This window comes from Cuculus canorus, chromosome 10, assembly GCF_017976375.1.
Source record: "Cuculus canorus isolate bCucCan1 chromosome 10, bCucCan1.pri, whole genome shotgun sequence".
NCBI lineage: Eukaryota > Metazoa > Chordata > Aves > Cuculiformes > Cuculidae > Cuculus > Cuculus canorus.
Window position 1 is genome coordinate 9,835,118 of NC_071410.1, and position 18,451 is coordinate 9,853,568.

The 18,451-nt window shown below is 41.1% G+C and overlaps 2 protein-coding genes across 13 annotated transcripts in view; one reads left to right on the forward strand and one right to left on the reverse strand.

Annotated features, from left to right (window-relative positions):
- TEX11 (testis expressed 11) overlaps positions 1 to 13,453 on the reverse strand; it is a 36,321-nt gene extending 22,868 nt beyond the window's left edge. For 6 of the 12 annotated variants that reach the window (XR_008451474.1, XR_008451473.1, XM_054075661.1 and 3 more), the window contains exons 1-11: positions 12,700 to 13,032; positions 12,063 to 12,147; positions 10,847 to 10,926; positions 10,306 to 10,386; positions 10,105 to 10,224; positions 8,552 to 8,632; positions 6,012 to 6,097; positions 4,482 to 4,539; positions 3,838 to 3,933; positions 2,205 to 2,286; positions 386 to 464 (exon numbers count right to left, since the gene is read on the reverse strand). Coding sequence is in view for 10 of the 12 variants with exons in the window: in XM_054075661.1 (XP_053931636.1) it covers positions 386 to 464; positions 2,205 to 2,286; positions 3,838 to 3,933; positions 4,482 to 4,539; positions 6,012 to 6,097; positions 8,552 to 8,632; positions 10,105 to 10,224; positions 10,306 to 10,386; positions 10,847 to 10,926; positions 12,063 to 12,147; positions 12,700 to 12,897 (1,046 nt within the window). In the remaining 2 variants the exon portion in view is untranslated. Of the gene's footprint in view, positions 1 to 385; positions 465 to 2,204; positions 2,287 to 3,837; positions 3,934 to 4,481; positions 4,540 to 6,011; positions 6,098 to 8,551; positions 8,633 to 10,104; positions 10,225 to 10,305; positions 10,387 to 10,846; positions 10,927 to 12,062; positions 12,148 to 12,699; positions 13,033 to 13,313 lie in introns of those variants that run through there. The other 6 variants (XM_054075670.1, XM_054075667.1, XM_054075662.1 and 3 more) reach the window with 6 other exon arrangements.
- LOC104069034 (nuclear cap-binding protein subunit 2) lies at positions 13,053 to 16,120 on the forward strand. Its single transcript, XM_054075686.1, has 4 exons — positions 13,053 to 13,211; positions 13,342 to 13,523; positions 14,581 to 14,719; positions 15,243 to 16,120. The coding sequence occupies exons 1-4, from the start codon at positions 13,125 to 13,127 to the stop codon at positions 15,339 to 15,341; spliced, it is 507 nt and encodes a 168-aa protein (XP_053931661.1). The 5' UTR covers positions 13,053 to 13,124; the 3' UTR covers positions 15,342 to 16,120.
- The last annotated feature ends 2,331 nt before the right edge of the window (positions 16,121 to 18,451 follow it).

The window sequence follows — 18,451 nt, forward strand, 5'->3', positions numbered from 1 at the left end:
TGTTCATCCTTACATTGTTTTTCAAAAGAATGACTCTAGGACTTCAAACTCTTTCATCCTGAGGGCTGGTTAATGAATATGGAAGGAACATTTCAGCCAGATAATTCAAGATTCATACATATATATTATTCCAGATATATTATTCCAAGTATATATTAAAACTACATACGAAGAATCTTAACCATTCCAAAGTAAGGCTACCATATTGTAAATTGCCACTCATCATCTGACACGCTATTCTGCTGCTGTCATAACCTGTTTCACTGGACTACCTTCCTTTTTATTCAAAATAAAGTATCATTGTATAAAAGCTATCCTTGCTTATAAAAGAACATCTACAAAGCCCAAATATTGTGTTTACCCCACTTAGTGATGCTTTCAATACCTGCCATGCTCCAGCAGCAGTTTGGCAATATTCAAGCAAAAGTCTAAAGACATCTCATGGTGCAGGAATTCTGAAACAGCTAGACAGAACACAAAGCAGTTGAGATTAAATAATCAATTTGTATAATTAACTGCTCAGTTTACCATTTACCTCTTACAGCATCTTTAAAAAAAAAAAAATAACAAAATCACCCCAATATAATAATTCTAAACCAAAAGGAATAATAAAACATGTCTATCGTGCTTTGACTTCCCTTTCACTGTACAATTAATGTAGTACTACAGAAAGGTGAGACTGATAGTCCTGCAGTTCTAGCCCTCTGTCTCTTTAAACAGGAACAGCATAGGCATTAGTAGCACAAATTTTTGCCTGAAGCTGCTTTCCATCAAAATATCCCATCCTTATGCAGCAGGAACCACTTAAGGCTGAGGTCAGCACTCACACTGTGTACTGGTATCACATTGCAGTGGGAACCACTTAGGCCTAATGCATCAGCTGTTGAATTGACTGGTGCTGATAAGAAAGTATCAGCTTTAGACCACTCAGATAAAGTTTAAAAACTGCCAGACTGTTGGATGGTTAGCAACAAGGTTTATATATTTATAGCTTGCATGAGATCAGAGAAGGAACACTCAGGGACACGACTGTGACACCTGTTAAAGGAAGCATTTCTAAGGCACCTCTGTACAACATAAGATTTCAGTCAAATGCCTAAAACTTAGCAGGAATCTTCACCCAAAAGAAAGAGAAATTGCAGCACAAGGACACAACACTCTTTTCTTCCAGCCATACACGAAGAATACAGACATCCACTCATTAATAAACTTGCTGGAAAAAATTACTAAAGTCTTACTGCTACTAAATATAACCAGAGTTTGTTTTGATAGGTAACATAATTCAAACTGCAGAACAGAAGCCAACTACTGCAACAGTAAGTTTTGAGTAACTGTCCACTTGAAAGCTGGCTGAAATTCCCCAGGAGTAATCTGAAGTGGGGTTTCCATTCCCACTAGTCTGGCATCATTTAAACTATTCAGCTCACTACAAGAAATTCTTCACCTCATCCAAAATTTATTTCTCAGAGCATTCATTATGCATTTGATGTTTTCCAACCATGAAGAGAACAAAACCTTTCTTCCTTAAGATTTTATTAGTTATGGAAATAAATTTCTCCTGATACATAATGCTTTCTACAAAAAAGTCCCTGAAAAAACTTTCTTCTCCCCTCCTACCAATCGAAAAATCAGTAGTCTCAAGTCACAACTTTGAAGAATAAGGAGAAAAGAGTTTATATGCCCTAAATAAACTAAATACACGCTGGTAACATGTTTATAATTCACACTGGTCAGCATTTGATGCCTCTTGGCCAAAACCTGCAAAATCACACAGAGAACAGCAACGTTTCCCAAGCCTTTCTTCTATGCTGACTGCGCAAAAGACAATCCATCTCCTGTTTGAGTGACCTTAGGCATATATTTAAAATAAATCATACCTTTACATTGCTACATTTTCACTGCTGTCACTGTAACAGGCTTCAGAGTCTTCCCCTTTCCCTATTTCCTGCAAATCTACTTAAATTCTAAACAAAAATGAAATCATGCTTAATTCAAACTTACATTAGCACCTGGATAACTCCTCTGTGAACACTGACTACTACCTCTTGCACTCCAAAACTAGAACAAAATTTAACTAATGAAGATTCCTCTAAAACACACGAGAAGGGGATTTATTTTTTTTCTTGCCTATCTACAGCTCAGGCCATCTTCTTAGACATGGAGTAGTATGATCTTACTATGAAACCTATATAGACCTGTGATACCTGAGTTGATATCTTCATCTGATGCTCCACTTTTAAGAAGAATTTTAACTTTCAAAAAAAAACCTGCTGGATGCAAATTCTCCTGCACAATGAAAAACAATACGTTACTCGCACAGCTCTTTGTAAAATACAAGTTCTGTGAGAGTCCAGCACACTCATAAGACAGACAAATATCAGGAAATCACATACACTCCACTATATTTGTATTCTTCAGCTCCATTTTAGTGACCAAAGCAATAGGTAGGCAACTGGAAATATTTTCTTCTTAAAAAAATATATGCATCTTTATTATTTATTCTTATACTGCCAAAAGACTGTGAGGATCATGAAAGCAAGAGATACATGATCCTCATTTTGCTGTGGCCCATTTTCAATTCTTTTAAATGGAAGCTGAACAATACTGAATGATAGAAACATTTCCTGCTTTTCTATGTGTGAATTGGCTGGATAACTTTAGAATGTGATCAGAATTCAAAGGAGCTTATAATAATGCCAAATTTAGAAGAGAACAACAATGGGAGCAAAAGGAAATAATGAAGACTGTATACTGGAGCTTTCACTAAAACCCTGCACACTTCCAACTCTAGAATAAAAATGTTCTTCTAGTTTTCCAGGCAATATCAAAACATACATATCAAACATGATGACAAATGCACTTTCCACCTCAAAAGATTATGTGAAAGTAAATACAATAAAAACTGCAAAGGACATAAGTACTGTAGTAACACATTATTTAAACGATTAAAATACACTGCCTTTTAACGTGATCTCACAAATCTGTATATCATCACCTCTCTGAAAGTTTTAACAGCATGCAGAAAACTGAATTTGAGCTTTCATTTAAAACTGGCTTTTATACTTACGACTCATTTTCTGTGAAACAGATAACAGAAATTTAAAAATAGTCAACCAAAGACAAATATAATTTTTTCAAATGTAAGCTACTCAAACCAACCTGAAAAGATAGAAGCACAAAGAAGTCTTTATATGGGAAATAAAATTTGTGCAAGAGCAAGATACCTCACTGCAGTGACTGCTTAGAGATATATGAACTTTCTTCAGAGTAGCTGCTATGTTTATACAGCTCATTTTTCAGGTTCCAGAAGAAATGCAGTCATGCTAGCAAAGCGCAATAGTTAAATTAATTGTCTCAATTAAGATTGATGTAGCATGGCTACACAGCTTTCAAAACAGAACTCTGTCTGGTTCTTCCTCAAATATTTGTACAGATAATGAGATTGAGACTCAAAATGTTGTACAGATGTATCCGTTATAACCCAAAGCAAGACAAAAGGTCTGGTGCATAAAAAGCCAGCTGCTATAAACCTCACGTGGCCCACCCTGTAGTTTACTCTGTTTGTACAGTTTTCATGAATATTTGTCAAAGAAATTTTATTGATATATCAAAGGACCTCACTATTAATAGATACAAGGCAGTGAGACAGCTCTTCATCTACATGCAAAGAATTATTTCTCTATAAAAAAGTTCGAAACATCAAAACATACTTATGGGTATGAAAACCAAAACAAAGAAAACAAGACACACCAGTGATGAATGTGGTCCATGTTAGTATGTTAATAAACGCTTGGGTTTCAACTCCTACAAACCATAAACAGAGTAACACACTGCTACCTGATTTGCCAAGTTTATAGCTTTCAATGCCTTGTCAAGATACAGACTGCAATCCCACTCGAAATACGCTGTAGCTAACAATCGCAGCACTTTAGCCTGGGAAGAAAAAAAAATCCTGGAAGTTGAAATTCAAAAATAGCCACATCTGAACATAGATATGAATACAAAAGACTTAAAATTGAAGGTCATGAAAAATAAAAGATCTCTGAGTCAAAAAAATGCCTGCCTGGTATCAGACATAAAAAGCAACTGCTCTGTTCTGAAGCATATTCAGTCTTCAGCACAGCAATTCACAAAGGACATGACAAAACCTATCAGAAATGGTATAGATGTAACTCATGTTGCCTTGAAAGAAGAGAGGGAAGGCAAAAAAAGATGGACTTTCAGGGTCTACTTCAGCCCTACTTCTACAATTTAATTTCTGTGAAATATCTACATAGATTAAAATGTGATTTAAGGGTGCCCATCAGTGACTGAACTCACAGCAACTGAACTTGCAATTTTGCAAAATTTGACAGCAGACAGCGCTAAAGAGGAGGCCAAAGAAGCACTCATCGGGTTTGGCAGAGCAGTGGCAGAGGATGAAGTGGAGTCGGGTTATCAAAATCCGCCCAGCTGTAAACACCAATTTCTCTAATTCTTACCTGCATTTCTTTGCCAACAGTATATTTCATGTCCATCTTCCCAATGTCATAACTCTGGCTATGAATGATAAACAAAAGTTAGAACTAAATGGAATGACAGAGACAAATCCAGCCACTATTCCAATATGCACAACATTACCATCCTTTCCCACTTCTTAATCAGTTAGAAACAACATAAATCATATGTTGTTAATCTCAGTGTTAACTCTAGTAAGACTACAGTGTTTTCTTTCTAAATCCTCACATTAAAAATTGTACTCAATCACTTTCTTCAACCTGTTGTACCACCTTCTATAACATCTACTATTCAAACATTTCAGTTTGAAACATTTCATCAGTTTTAGCCACAGGGGTTTTGAAGAAGTGAGTGTTCTTCTCATCTGATATATAATATAGTCATACACAAATGTTGTACATGACCTAGTCTCAAGATCACAGCAAATCAATAGCAGAGACAGAAACAGAGCCTAGGAGTCATGGTTCCCCATTCTTTTTCTAGAAGTTAAATGACAGCACAAACCACTACCCAGGAGAAAACACAGTAGTAATTCTATAAAATCAGATATGACTGCAAATGCCGCGAATGAAGAACTCTTAAGAAAAAAACAGTAACCAGGCATTTGTTTCACAATCTTAATACATTCTCAGTACAGGGAAATATTAAGCCACTAGAGGGAGCTACTTTTCTTTCTCCGGACAATTATTTGCAAAGGTTTATTTTTTCTTCAAATCTTGTCATCAAGACTCTGTATTTAGTTTTCCACAAGAATAAAATATAAAATAATCCCCAAAGCACCAGCTACAACTAATTCTAAGCATTTCTACAAATCCTCCTGGACAACATTTGGGACCATAACTATTTTTAATTTGACATGTTGACATTCATTTTCTTCTGAATATTAAAAACAAAGAACAAGATATTAAAAAAAAAAAAAAAAAAAAAAAAAATTCTGAGCTGAGGCTGTGACCTTAGCATGAAGATACTCCTCCTGACATCTTTTATTCCTTAGTACTTCCACATTACGTTTTTGGCTTTAACAATTTATTTTTCACATTCATGTTTGGGTCTTTCATCAGTCAAAAATTTGCTCTCAATGAAGCATCTCCTTCATGAGAAATTCAAATAATGTTTAAAACAAATCCGTTTAAAACCAGTCAAAAGAATTCATCTACTCTTTTCCAAAGTTTTCAAATCCCTTCACTATTATTTATGAATGGCAGAAGAACTGAGAACAGCCTCTTCACAAAATCAATTGCATTGGGAGAAATGCTAGGGAGAGAATTGACAAGAACTGTGAAAAGATGACTTTCATTCTAATGACATGAAGATTGATGTGGAAAGCACACATAAATGTCAGGCAACATGGTAAGACAGTCACTAAGTATGTGCTCAGCTCATTTCATTCAGCTAAAACCTTGTATTCTCACATTTTTAATTAGATCCCTGCTCTTCCTTGCTCACTCCTCTCCTTCATGCATATTTTTACATCTCAAAAGCAGGATTTCATTTTGTTTGCCTTTGCACGTTACCTGAGCCAGAAGGAGCTCTGTTCATATTTCTTCTGTTCATAGGTTTCCACTCCAAAATTGTAACAGAGAATTGACAGGTAACAGGTCTGCAATAAAAAGACCCCTGTGTCTATAAGGTTCTTGTAGAAACATCATTAGACCTATGGCACTCCAGTCTCTAGTTCTTGAAAATGCATTTTACTTTAAAGATATTTAGTTACCCCTTCTGATCTTATACAAGGCGATACTGAATGTGACTAAAATGAAATCATAATTGTGTGGGAGAGTGAAGCATCATTAACCAGTCCAGCACACACAAACCAGCAGGATTCTTGAAACACGTGAGCCCAGACAGTTCCTTCAAGAAATCACACTGAAAGCACTAGAACTGTGTAAAGCAAACAAGAAAAATTAAAAGCTGAGGGGGAAAAATGAATACAACTTCTTTTTTTTTAAAATGACAAAAAAAGTTTTATACAATTAAGTGAAGATGACTCTACCTCTTCCATGTCATGCTTCTTCCCAGCGTGACTCTCTAGGGTTAAAAAAGATCATCCACCTTACAAGCTTTGGGAGAACACGGGCTTTGAACAATTGATTATTCAGAGCACTGCTACTTTCTGTTTTCTCAGTCAGCCCTGACAATGTCTGTTCACAACAACTTGTCTTTCCTTTGAAATGACTTGCAGCTGTCATATGTCATCCACAGAACAGACAGAAAAGTCGTTTTATGTGCTAAGAGGTTGCCAATATTTATATCCATTTTGCCTCTGCAGTAACTTTCTTTTCCAAGTATAAATGATGTTTCTTGCAAGTGACTACAGATTTCAAATCCTCAGACAAGAATGAGAGGCAGCACATCTTGCTTCAAATTTATTATCTCACTGCAAACTAGAGACACAGATTCAATGTGCATGAACAAAAAACTCGATTGCTCTCAGATGTGAAACCCTCATTCTTCATTAGTTCATTTGTGAACGTTTTCTTTCAGAACAGAAAATTTACTGTACTGAGAGGGTTTCATGCAAAGTATTTAGCATAATGCTGTAGGCGTACTGTGGCATACCATGCATTTATTTGCATGCTTGCAAAAGAAGTACTTCAAAGGAAAATTAAAATACTATTTTCAGTACTATTTCACTGTGTTCCAGGCATCATAACACTAAATAACCCCACAAACCTGGAGCCTCTCTGAACAAGCATTTGGAAGAAATCTGGCATTTTAACCTGTAGGACAGGAGTTCCCAGTTGTGGTTCACAGACTACTGACGACCAAATCCACAAATCCTCTCCAGCTGATCTGTGGTACCATACATTAACATAATGCAACAATGTCCTTGTGATACTCTGCAAGTGCTCTCTGGCACAATGGGAGCCCAGTAGAGTCAAGGACTGACAGCTACCCAGTAGTCCAAAAGGTTTGAAGTCACCCAGCAATCATTTTAAACCAAAAGTAAATCGTATTTCTCATGATCAGAAACCTTGTCCTTGTCTGCATCAGTGCTCCCAGTTTGTGAAGACCATTCATCATGACAAGTTTAATATTATTTAATAGAGAAGTTTAAGCAGAAAGCACGAAATTCACTTCCAATGAAAAGAGGAACACTAATGCAAAGATCCTAGGGAGCATTTTCAACAATTCCAGTGAGAAGATCTGCTCTTACAATCCAAATCAAAGCTAGACCACTGCAACTGACTTAGTCACTCGGATGCACTGAACAAGGCCTGTAGATCACAAAAACCAATTCAAAATCAATTGGAGTTTAATTGGTTAAAAAAAAGTGTTTTTAACTCGTCCCACATTTCCACTTCAGAATTCACATCTACCCCTTTGAATTTTACTACCTGTTCCACAGAGAAAGAAACAAAGTGATTCCTAAATATTTGAAAAACATTAAAGGAATAGAATGAAAATAAACGTGGGAAAGTTTATTTGGATATAAACACATTAGACTTTCATGTTTGCTAACAAAGAACTAGTCTGCATATGCCAGAGTTTATTTTCTCTGGATGTGGTTCTGTGACACAAGAACTACAAAAAAAAGTTTAGTACAATAGGAAACCTCTATTCATAGCTCCACAGCTTCATGAAGGTGAAAATTAGTATTCAAGGTAGTGATGCATATCAAAAACTTAGTAACCTAGCTCCTCTCTCATCCCGTCTTTCTCCAGGCACAAGTTCACACAGGTACAAGTGAAGAAGTAACACACAAGATCTGGTTCTGCAGAAGAGTAGGTGGCATATTCAATTTAGAATTTTTTTGCCTTGACTACCGATTTGTTTTCTCTCATTCTTTAGAAAGAGTTTAAGATTCTATTTCAAATTATAAACCACATTAACAAGAAAATAATGAAATTTGAAGAAAAAAAAAGCAAAAATTCATGCAAAATATTTTCATGAAAAAACTGTAGTACAAAAATTTGGAAGAAGCAACCAACCACAGAAGGGATGCACAAGTCAGAGTACTTTTCAAAATCTTACAGGGCATATGATATTCTTTACTATATAGAAAGGAAAGCATATTTTCAAATTTTGGAATGATAAAGACGGTATCACTTACTTCTTTTGGCAATTTCATTAACATATCTTTGCAGCGCTGCACACACGTCATCGCTCTCTGAAAATCCCCTTGAGCAACTGCCTATGAAAGCAGCAGAGTATGCCAACATGCTGTTAGTGAGCAATTTATCTTTAAAATTGATTAAAAGACTGAGTCTCTAAAATAGGGTTTGGTTTTTTTCCCATTTGGTAAAGCTAGATTTGGGATTAGCTGTCTGTCCTTACAGCGCTACAATTATTCTGTATATTTCTATATATTGCAGATGACAAAGACATCCAGAAAAACACTGCAATCCTTAAGCAGTGTGAAAAGGCCAAAACCACCGAACAAGTTCATTCAGACATTCAGAAGTTAAGATGACACAACAGCTCAGCAAACCTTAAACCACTTGCCCAACAGTTTAGGGTCCCCCATGAACAAATTAAAAATTTTGGCCACTGCTTTGGCCTGTTTAGGGAAGCTCTTGAGAAAATTGGAAATAGGACTCTCCTAGATATTGAGGTCAGTGGAGTTACCGACAAATGCAGGCGACTACATCTTCTGCACTCGTACGTCTCTAATACTCTATACCATTGATAAAGTACTCAAAAACTTCAGTCAGACACAACAAGGCCTCACAAAACTTATATTTTCTAAGTTAGACACAAATTATTGTAATTTGTGTTGTTGCTTCCCCAGAAAACCTTTCGCACTATTTCAGACTTCTCTCACACTGCGCTAGGCTATCTTTTAATAGCTATCACCATGATTCTTAGCTCACTGTATGATGCCAGGGACTGAGACTTTAAAGACAATATCAAATGTCATGGGACACGCTATTTCCAAATCTTGTAATTTTATACTGATTCTGCCACTGTTTAAAGCCTTTCTATGTGGAAAGCAGCATGCACGAAGTCATGGAAGAGAGGGTACTCAGAAAAGATCTCTGTCTGGTGATGTATAATACTAATAGCTTTGGTGATGTTCGTGAGTTTGCAGAGTCACAAGCTACAGACAATTTGCACGAGTAGCTTATAACATCAACTTGTTAGATACGAACCTTGGCTGTTTGCAGCTATGATGAACATTACCTTCGTATGCTTTCAACCAGCCTAGCTTCAAAGACTAGCACAGTATTTCGAGCGTTCCAGAGTGGTTAGTCCCGCTGTGAACGTGTTACATGAATGCAGTTTGAAGACCCACTGGTCTACACCAGTCCTCCCCACCTTCTTCAGTCAAGCATAGGACACCTTTGGAACTGACACACTTATGATTCAGAAAGGCAGCTGCTTGTTTTATAAACAGCCATGCTAGCCAAATCAGAGAGCAACAAATCTGAACTAGAAGATATAAACACCACAGTAAAAATGACTGCGATAAATTAGGCAAATTAAAAATCATTAAATGATTGCAACACTGAATGCAAACACAAGATCTCCTATCTTACATCTAAGTGAAGGAAATGCACCCCTCAGCAAGTCTTCAATGCCAAGCACTCATACATCTAATAACTGGGTCAGAGTTTCCCTCCATAACCCTAGTGACTTATATGGAAAACTGGGAAGAACACATACTGATTCAGCCTGGTAAGAGAGTACTTTGAAGACGCTCTTCTCCACATCAGCTTTGTGTGCATGGATATCTGCTTCACCATTGCTCCCCTCAAGTAACTTCGCATACAGCTTTTCTATACTCTGGGGAACAAAGCACAGACATCACCAAGGAACTTACAAATAGGTGTGTTTATAAGGAACTAAAACTGGAAAAGAACTTACACTCATGGCAATCTCTAGAAATCCATCGGCAAGATCAGCTTTTCCAATATCTATCCATCCTTTCCCAGTTTTCATAGACATCTGAAGGACAAAATGGCAAGTGTTCCGTGAAAACACAGTCACTTTCAAGAGAGGCAACGACTGATCTCATCTCATTGATGCAAGTATCTAACACAGAAGAGGGGTATTTCAGCTCTTCAGTTTCTGACAAGTGCCTCTCACGTCTGAATAAAGTCTTTAACACTTAGATGCAGCATAAGACTTACAGTGCCTTCCTATACATAAGATTTTGAAATAAATTAATATGCTGCTCACATAACATTTCACTATATCATAAAGATGTGATGCTAACCACATTGTCCAACAAATCCTAGCGGCACTGGCTCAGCAAGGTATCCCTGCGATAATACAGGCCCCCCCTCAGAGTGCATATTCCACAAAACTCCAGGTATATTTCACTTCTTTAGCAAAGCAACTGTAATAGGGTTCAAAGGTTTCCCTTGGCGATCAACTGTACTTCATCGCTCACCCATCATCTTACCAAAATCTGCCTTCGAATTGTCGCCTCCGAAGGATCGCTGCCTTCACAGAGACACACCAGTCTGCAAGCAACAAATCGGACTGCAAGGAAACAGTGCAGACATTTTTAAGTCCCCTTTTCTCTTTTTTGTTTTAAGAAGGCCAGGCCCTGCCCTATCTGATATTGCCACTGTTTGACATTCTAAACCACAGATGGAAAAAAATGAAAGCTTCAAGAGTCAAAGCAGGCTGAATTTTAACCAAGCTCCTTAAAACTGCTTTTTAGGCAGTGAGAAAAAATATATATATTCTCATCAAAATATCTATTAAACACTCTAAAAAGAGTTTAAGCCAAATACACGGTATTGAAAGACTTAATTACATTGCAATGCTTACAGTAACATGTCCTGAAAGCCTCAAAACAGCCTTCAGCAAAAGAGGGAAATGAAGTTTAATAATCTTTATGTTTTCAAAGTAAAAAGCAAAAATATTTTCAGGCCCTCCTTATACATCAGGGACAGAAAAGACACCACTTAAAGTATTTAAAATAGCCTCTCCCTGGCCTTTCAGCTGTGATACAAGCTCTAAGAACATTATGCTCCATAATTACTATTTATTTTGTGTAAACATACCCTTTTCCCTTTCGTTGATATAATCTATTTGATGTAGGTTATACATAACTTTGACTATAATCCCTCAAGACAAAAATGTAAGCCAGATATTGCAATCCTGCAGAACCACATAAAGAACAGGCTGAGGGAACAGACAAAAAGCTGACTTTTGCTTTTCCCCAAGCCCTGCTCTCGGCTCAGAGCGAACCCACCAGCTGTATACCTGGCTAAAGCAGGGAAGTAAAAGATTAATTAGGAGGTTTTCTGTATGTAAACACTGATGAAATAGTTACATTAAAGAAAGAATCTCACCTGATATAAACTGTAACCAGAAGTCTAAACTTCCTTTGGTCACATCACCCCTTCACTAATGCTCTGGCATGGAAAGGGGGAGTGACAGGAATGCCTACACTGATTCTGCGTCCCAAGGAGATCACTATTACACCAGGATGCTTCTTCCTGAAGTGATTATACAAGCCCAGTTGTATGTTTCCCTCTGTCTACACGCTCTCTGCAAAGATCCAAAGGAATCTACAGCACTACACACGTACCTCTCAGCAGGGAGCTTTTTCTTTTCACACTACAGCACACAAAACATATTTAGGAAGGTAGAGAACACATACATACGTTTAGCTCTTTGCTCATCATTGATAACAGAAGCCGTGTGTTTGGTCACAGTCCAGTTCCACAGGCTTATTGCACACTCTTCAATCTGAGAAGAATAATTCTATTAGATTTAATTTTGTCCTGGACTTGGGTCACATTGAAATTTACAAGACAAGGAACAATTTTTCATGTGTATCACAGTAACGACCTGTCCACATCTTTGTGCAACTAACTTTTGTGTTAGAGTCAAAGGTGCGAGTTCTCCATGAAACTGTTACACAATCCCACAGGTAAAAGTGGGACAGTGACCAGGGAACAGGCATGCAGAATGAACCTCATCGCATTTCTTCACCTAAATATATGCACCATCATATGGATGCTACGAGAACACTAAATAAAAACCTTAACATCACTCCGATGCCAGGAAGTTTTCCTATCACGATGCACCGTTTTACATTTACAACACCCCGCACTGAACTTTTAAACATAACATTTTCCACTTTATTTTGGACTCGCGCACTACTAGGTTAAAGATGAAACCCCAGACCGTTCCGGTTACATTTCAGCAGCGCAGAACGCTCGGCCTCGCCGCATGGTGGCGGGAGGCGCGAAGCACGTGAGCCCTCGGCTCTTGAATCGGCGGGAGGCCGGGCTCTACCTCAGCCGCGCCGCCCCGCGCCCCAGCCAAGCTCCCCGCCGCCTCGAAGAGCTTCTCGATGAGGGCGGCGACACGCGACGGCACCTCCTCCTTCAGCAACTCCTGCACTAGCGCTATAAGACAGGCCGGGGGAGCGGCGTCCCCCGAGCGCTCCCCGGGAAGGGAGCGGCGGGCGGGGCCCTCCAGCGCCTCCGCCATGGCCACCCGCCCAGCCCTCAGGCGCGCCGTGACGTCACCACGCACGCACAAGCACGCCGGGTCCGGTGGCTCCGCGCGCCGATTGGCTGTCCCTCGCCTACGCCCCGCCCCCCTTGCAGTGATTGACAGCCCCGAGAGCCAATGGGAGGGCGAGGTGGCGGGACCGGGTGCGCGCGGCGGCGCGGCGCTTCCGGAAGGATCCCGGGAGCGGGGCCCGGGTGGGCACGATGTCGGGGCTGCTGCACACCACGCTGAGCGGGCTCAACAGCGACTCCTACTGCGAGATCAGCCAGTACCGCGACCAGCACTTCCGGGTGCGGCGGGGCGCGGGGGCGGCGCGGGGGGGGGGGGGTGTCGTGGCCGGGGAAGGGTGGGAGGAGCGGGGCGGAGGGACGGAACGGGCACCGGGCGCTCACCCCGCTTTGCGCTCCCCTCCGCTCTCAGGGCAGCAGGCAGCTGCAGGAGAAATCGCTGAAAATCTCCTCCACGCTGTACGTGGGCAACCTGTCCTTCTACACCACCGAGGAGCAGATCCAGGAGCTCTTCTCCAAGTGCGGGGACGTCAAGAGGATCGTCATGGGGCTGGACAAGATCAAGAAAACCCCCTGCGGCTTCTGCTTTGTCGAGTATCCTTTCTGTTTCCCCGCTCCTGTCAGCCCGTGGGTGGTTGTCACCGCTGGGTCCTCTTTGCACAGCGAGCTTAGCTGTGGAAAACCTGAAAAGAAGGAATCACAAAATCATAAAATCACTGGGTTGGAAAAGACTTCTTAGATCATTGAGTGCAACCGCTCCTATCTGTCACTAAACCATGTCCTTGAGTACCTCGGCTACCCGGCTTTTAAATACCTCCGGGGATGGTGACTCCACCCCCTCCCTGAGCAGCCTCTGCCAGTGCCTGATGACCCCTTCCATGAAAAATGTTTTCCTGTTGTCCAGTCTGAACCACCCCTGGTGCAGCTTGAGGCCATTATGCCTTTCCTATAGTCAAGTGCTTTCTTCTAGAGGCTTCCCTTACAACCTTGCTGCTTCCCCACCGTGGCCTTAGTTGAGAAACCGATTACAGCGGTGTAGGTGAAAAGTGCTACTGCTGCTGTACTTTCTGGAGGTGGCAGACAGCTCCTTTAATTTATTAGTTTCCTTAATGATTTTAGAGCCAAAATGAGAACTGTTACAATTGTCAGTCTGAGCTGTTGTGTGGCCAGAGGAAGCATTCACTTTCTCACCTTAACTTTATGAAGTAGCAGAACAAACCATGGCAGTATTCCCAAGCACAGGCTACACGCTTGTACGTGTTGGTCTGTGAACTGTCTTTGCAAAGCTCTCCTGTGAGGCTCGCCCCTATTGTCCAAATTTGCTCAAGTTTCACGTAGTATAAAAAGGTATATTAAACGTTTATTGCCCTTAGCCAGGCTTTAACATGTTTGTTTATCTACTTGTGAAGTAAGTGATCCAAAGGTACTTCTTGTCTGTGCAGGTACTAACGTTAAAATTCAGAATCCTTCTGAGAGCTGTTTTTAGCTTGAATTTATATGAGCACGTTTTTTGGTCCCATAGAGAAGACAAAGAAGAGTAGAAAAGTCTGGAAGGCAGGGGTTTTTCTGCTTCTGAAATGCAACCATTCTTTTTGTTTTCCCTTTACCCAACAAAATAATCTGCTCTACTTCTCCTTATCGTATGCTTCAGATATTACACAAGAGCAGATGCTGAACATGCAATGCGGTTTATCAATGGCACACGATTAGATGACCGCATCATTCGAACTGATTGGGATGCAGGGTTTAAGGAGGGACGGCAGTATGGAAGAGGAAAGACTGGAGGACAGGTAAAGAAATACCTTGTATTGGATCCCTCTAAGACTGTGTACTGCTTGCTGGTTTTGTCTCATGAGGAACAATGTATGGTCTGTAAAGGCTTTAAAATGAACTTCAGCCACTCCCAGGTTGTTAAGGTAACTGATGGCTGGTGTTAAAAGCTAGTAATAGAACTTAAGGCCATTTCTGTTTAGGACTCCAAACTTTCTGCTTTCCAAGGTAGTGTTCTCAAAATGATACGGAACTGGAATGGAGAGGGGAAGTGTGGCTACCAGGCCAATTTTATAGTGCAACAGTTTCCTTAATGCGAAGGTGAGGTTCCTCTGCAGATTTCCAGTACGGAGGGGAGAAAAACTTCATTTTCACCTCAGTTACCACCTTTTTGGTGAATTATTTGAAGATATTTCAAACAAGTCAAAGTGGTTCTAACCTGAAGTCTGGTTCCCCACCAACTGTGAGGGGGTGATGATTCTGAAGCCTAGCAGAAGGCAGGCAGTGCAGGGTATTGATATCTGTGTTTTTGCTGTGCCCCAGGTGCGAGATGAGTACCGGACAGACTACGATGTGGGAAGAGGTGGCTTTGGCAAGATCATTCAAATGCAGAAGGCAAATCATCAGCCTGCGATCTATTAATTGCCTTGTGGGTCCTAGCTCATAGAGGGTTCTGTCCTTCCAGAGCTAGCCCTGTTGTCTCATTTTGGATTGGGGTAGGGAGAGAGATCCAAGTTCCAGCAAAAGGTGACCCTCCTTAGACTGTGGATACACATGTACTCATTCCCCCTTCCTTCTGGGCTAGAGAGGATGTTCTGTGCAACAAGGGAAAAAAAATGGACAGCTCTGCAGGATTCTAGGTAAGAAGAAATACAGCATGTCACACACACCTTGTGCTATGACACTCTTCACGTCGCAGCTAAGCAGGTGGTTTCCTCCAAGCTGCAGCTGCAGCCATGGTTGCTTTCAAATGGGACTTCTTCAAAGCTTACCACCATCGGAGCCTCCAGGTGCCTGGGCACCTTGTGGGGATGCACAGGAGATTCAAGTTTCTCATTTACAACCTCATCTGCTTACAAAGGAATATCACTGTTTGCATGACAGAAGTGGAACAAGGTGTTATCCACTTGGAGGTGCTTGTCTGTACATCTAGCCTTTGCGTTGGCCAGAGCCTGCAGAGCATTTCTTTTTATGATGCCCCCAGTGCTGCCTGGCTTTTCAGAACCTCGCTGTTCAGTGTGATTTTGTTAAAAGTTTCTTGTAATTTTTTAAATAAACAGTTGTATTGGGTCTGGCTGAGATGGAATTAATTCCCCCCCCAGTTAATTCCCCCCATCTTCTGGGGCAGAAGCTCTGCTGGCTGAAGCCCTGCTTCCCAGGAAGTGGCCAGACTTCACCTGCTGATAAGAAATAGAGAATATATCTTTTGTTTCCCTTTGCTACCATGCAGAGCCCTGCTTTTGCTTTATTAAACTTCTTTTATCTTGACCTTCAAGTTCTTTTCTATCTTATTTTCTCTCTTCCTGTCCCACTGTGGGGAGGAGTGATAGAGCGGCTTAGTGGGCAGCTGCTGTCCAGACAAGGTCAACCTGCTGTAACAGGGAGTCCTGTACTTCTTGCAGTTTGCGTATCAAAACCACTTACTCTGTGACACAAACTAGGGGGAAACTGGAGGTGTCAGCAAACTGCCGTAGCTTGCAAACACAGAAGTGGACACTAGAAAGTTGCACAATTCTCACTGGGTTTCTCTTGGCAAAACCAATTCTCTTGGTGATGGCTTCTTTCCTCTTCTATTTTGCAATAGCTGGTGGCTGCTATCAGAAGGAAGTTGCTTATAAAGTGTACGGCTGCTCTGAATAAAACACATCCTTGTGTTCCACATCAGCAGGTTCTAGGAAAACCTCTTCCCTATCCTGTCCCCTATTCCACTGTTGGAGGAGTTTATGAAGCAAAACAAAGGCCTGGTGTGCAGTTCAGAGAGGAAAGAAGCAACAATCCCCTGTGTTCATGACAGGCTTTCTTCCCATTTTAAGAAGAGCATGGGACTCTCCAACCTGTTCTTAGGGTCTGAATAAGGGACCAGAGGAGATGAAAACCCTTTCTGGTCTGTGCCCAAGAACCTCTTAGCTAGGGCAGGTAATTCCATGGAACATGTTAAATTCTGTCTGTAACTTGAGTTTCTATTATGTAAACAATAGTAGCTGCTCCCTGCCCAGTAATGTGTAATCATGATTTTTCGTGCCATATCTCATTCAAGATAACAGAAACTGTTGCACAGCCATCTGCAGACCAGGCATACGATTTAATTTAGTTTAACACTCACATTACCTCGAAGTCTTGATAACTGAGCAGGAGAGGGTGTTACAATTCTTTTGTTGATATGTCTCCTGTTTGTTTGCAAGTCAGGTTGCTGCACAAGTACAACTATCACAGATATTGGAGGAAGTGCATGTTTAGTCTTCAGTAGGTTTAAGCAGTGACAGCATTAAGAAGCCTGTGATGTGAGCTGCCTCTGAGATGCAGTGAAAAGGAGCAGGGCATTGACAAAAGAGCAAAAATACAAGCAATCATCTGTCCAGCCTGGCAAAGCAGCATCAGCGTGAGGTCCCTTGTGGAGAATGCAAATTACAATAAGGAATAATTGTCTGGACAAACACAACAGGGAAATGGGGAAACTTAAGGAAGACGGGGAGAGGTATCAGCCATGAAACTGGGATTAGCAAAGTAATTTCTTGTGTATGAGGTAGGGAGACATAAGGCAAGCTTTCAGTTTGCTCCTGGAAAAGTCTGGTGTGGCCTGTTGGACACATCCTATGTGTGTGACAGAACATGCAGATATCTGTTCAATCAGGTGCCTGGGTTTTTTTATGACTGCAGAAGGCATCAGTCCCTTTTGCAAGATACTGTGATTTCAGCTCTACACAGATCTCTCTGTCCCACTCAGTTCAGTCTGGAGGAATTGTCTCCTTCAGCAAGTCCCAAACCAGGGCTAGGAATCTATGCACTGCTCCTCTTTCAACATAACCTTTGCAAAAAGATTTGTGCTGACTTTTATTCAAATACATGTATTTGCCTAAAACAATCCACCTCAAATAATATAGTTGCAGTAGATGTAAGGATCTCTTCCTTCTACAGTAAGCCCAGGCAGAACCAAAGAAAGATGAGAATGTTTACAAGTCAATAGGCGCTTCCAGCTCTTGGTCCATGCTGCTGCATGTAGGTACCCGCATGGCACCATGCTGCATCAGTCAGAAGAGGTTTCTTTGCCAAGAGCGTTGCCAGGGTCTTGGAGCAGCCCCTCCCACCCGGGCCAGGCTACTGGCCATGGCACGTTCTGTACCCAGAAGACTTGTGCTCCAGAGCTGCCTTTCAAACACCTTTCATCAGCACACAAAGGTCCTACCACTAAGAGAGAAAACCTTTTGTCTTGCATTGCTGGGGCAGCACCAAGCCAAACTGTGCAGGCAGCAGGCCAAGAGGCCTGATGAGACCCAAGAGAAATCCAATACAGCTCAGCAGCGTGTGGCTGCTGCTTCAAGTCCTGAGCAATTAACACGCTAGAAGCAGAGGCCACATTTCCTTGCCAACAGCCAAGCTCTTTCTGTAAAGAACCCTGATGCCGAGTTCATGCCAACACCAAGCAAAGGAGGTTAAACCACGCTTCAAGCTTCCTGGGGAATCAGGACTTGGACTCCAGTGAGTTTCTGCTGGATCTCTTGTGATCTGCGGAGACCCTCTTTCTTCATGATAGA

Excerpts from the sequence above, each read along its gene's own strand:
- LOC104069034 (XM_054075686.1), top strand. The coding sequence starts at position 13,125 with ATGTCGGGGCTGCTGCACACCACGCTGAGCGGGCTCAACAGCGACTCC. Across the intron at positions 13,212-13,341 it reads ACCGCGACCAGCACTTCCGG|GGCAGCAGGCAGCTGCAGGA; the intron begins GTGCGGCGGGGC and ends CTCCGCTCTCAG. Across the intron at positions 13,524-14,580 it reads TGCGGCTTCTGCTTTGTCGA|ATATTACACAAGAGCAGATG; the intron begins GTATCCTTTCTG and ends CGTATGCTTCAG.